At 39.7% G+C, this 1,648-nt stretch overlaps 1 protein-coding gene across 1 annotated transcript in view; it reads right to left on the bottom strand.

Annotated features, from left to right (window-relative positions):
• The window catches only part of ADGRG7 (adhesion G protein-coupled receptor G7), an 88,017-nt gene extending 86,610 nt beyond the window's left edge, over positions 1–1,407 (bottom strand). Inside the window, 1 exon segment of the mRNA XM_029213702.1 lies at positions 1,277–1,407. Within this exon segment, the coding sequence (XP_029069535.1) occupies positions 1,277–1,407 (131 nt within the window).
• Between the last annotated feature and the right edge of the window lie 241 nt (positions 1,408–1,648).

The raw sequence follows: 1,648 nt of genomic DNA, 5'->3' as shown, positions 1-1,648 counted from the left end.
AAGGAAGGAAGGAAGGAAGGAAGGAAGGAAGGAAGGAAGGAAGGAAGGAAGGAAGGAAGGAAGGAAGGTTCTTAAAAGTATACCCTTTAAATAAGGTCTTGTAAATTTAGCAGCCTTAATAGGGTGAAACCTATAGTTCATAATTTTTTTAAACCTCAAATTATTCTACAAACCTTAAATAAACAAAACCACATTTTCTCCAAGTTTAAATTTTACTGCTTTTATTCTGATAAATTTTTTCTTGCTTGCTCTCTAAATCCTATTAATACAGTATTCTCTAAATATGTTCTTTGGGGAAAAACCAGATCTATTCTCAGCTACCACTCCATCTGCAGCCAACATATTTGACTCCTTTTGTCCTTGACAGTGGATCTTTGCAGGCATGGCTTGTGCTCCCCCAACCTTCTGTCCTCTGCAGTTACCTTCTCTGGGGGCAGACCATCTCTCCTGCCCTTTCCTGACTGTCATTATTTACACTTACTTACTCAGTTTCATTAGAAACTGTCTCTCTGTCTCTTTTTTTTTTTTACAAAAGGGAGTGCTCAGCACATGCAGTTTTGGATCCCTTTATGGAAAACCCCATGGCACAAAGGAACCAGCATTAGTATTATGGAAAGTCTCTGTTCTGAGTTTCTGGGGCTTTCCTTTAACATCATTGTTTGCACACCATTGCCCGCCTTCACCCCCCCTTCTCAGGCTCAGCTCTGCCACATAGCAGGTGACTAACAAATAGTTGACTAACCAGGAAAATTGTTTTCTAAATGACCTTAATTTTTAACTAGTTTTCTACACCTGAAAAGTGGGAACTTTGTGTGCAAAACATAAGATCATTTTTTTTACAATCCTAATGAAAACATTCCTAAACTTTCTTCTTGAAATGAAATTTCATTCTGCATGTTTAATAATGTGTGTGTGTGTGTGTGTGTGTGTGTGTCCATAACTATTTTCCTTCCCTGGATTTAGCTAAACAAGCCCAAACATGTGCTATTAATGATTTAAATTATTACTTGGCTATTCATTCAGTCAGGTGTTAAAAGAGCATGAACAGGCCAATTCAACTGTTGTTCGTCACCCTGCACACTTAACACACACACACACACATGTTACACGCATGTATTCATGTATATACAACCGTATGCTAGCCATCAATTGACCCTTGTCTTTTATATTTCATAAATGGCGGGCAGTCTCAGCCTAGACATGGCACTTTCCAGTACTGGTATATCAGGTGGCAGGGACCGAGGCTCAATACCTTCTCTTGCTCTGAATTAAACACAGCAGGATGACATTACCTCTCTGGATCCTGATTACACTCTTCCAGATGCCCAATCCCCAAATGATGGTGGTCAGCAGCCCACACACAGTGGCCACCAGCACCTTGAGGTTACACGCATGGCAGGAAGCCATGGGGAATCCAAACCACAAATCCACTGTGCTTCTTTTCTTCTTGAGCCAAGAACTTTAATCAAAAACTCTTCTAAAAAAATAATTCCTTCTCTCAGGGTTCTATCAGTCAGATGTCCTCATTTTTTAAGATTTTTGAGGTTAATCAGGCAGGAAGCAGTTCAAATCACCTAATAAAAGGTACACAGTCCGCTTGCAATTTCCTCATGCTTCACTGAATGAGAACATGAAAAAAGTGATTGGG

The sequence above is a fragment of the Monodon monoceros genome, unplaced genomic scaffold, assembly GCF_005190385.1.
Source record: "Monodon monoceros isolate NGI ecotype Baffin Bay Population unplaced genomic scaffold, NGI_Narwhal_1 Super_Scaffold_11, whole genome shotgun sequence".
NCBI classification, from domain to species: domain Eukaryota; kingdom Metazoa; phylum Chordata; class Mammalia; order Artiodactyla; family Monodontidae; genus Monodon; species Monodon monoceros.
The sequence above is the reverse complement of the archived record's forward strand: the minus strand, read 5'-3'. Positions and strand labels throughout refer to the sequence as shown.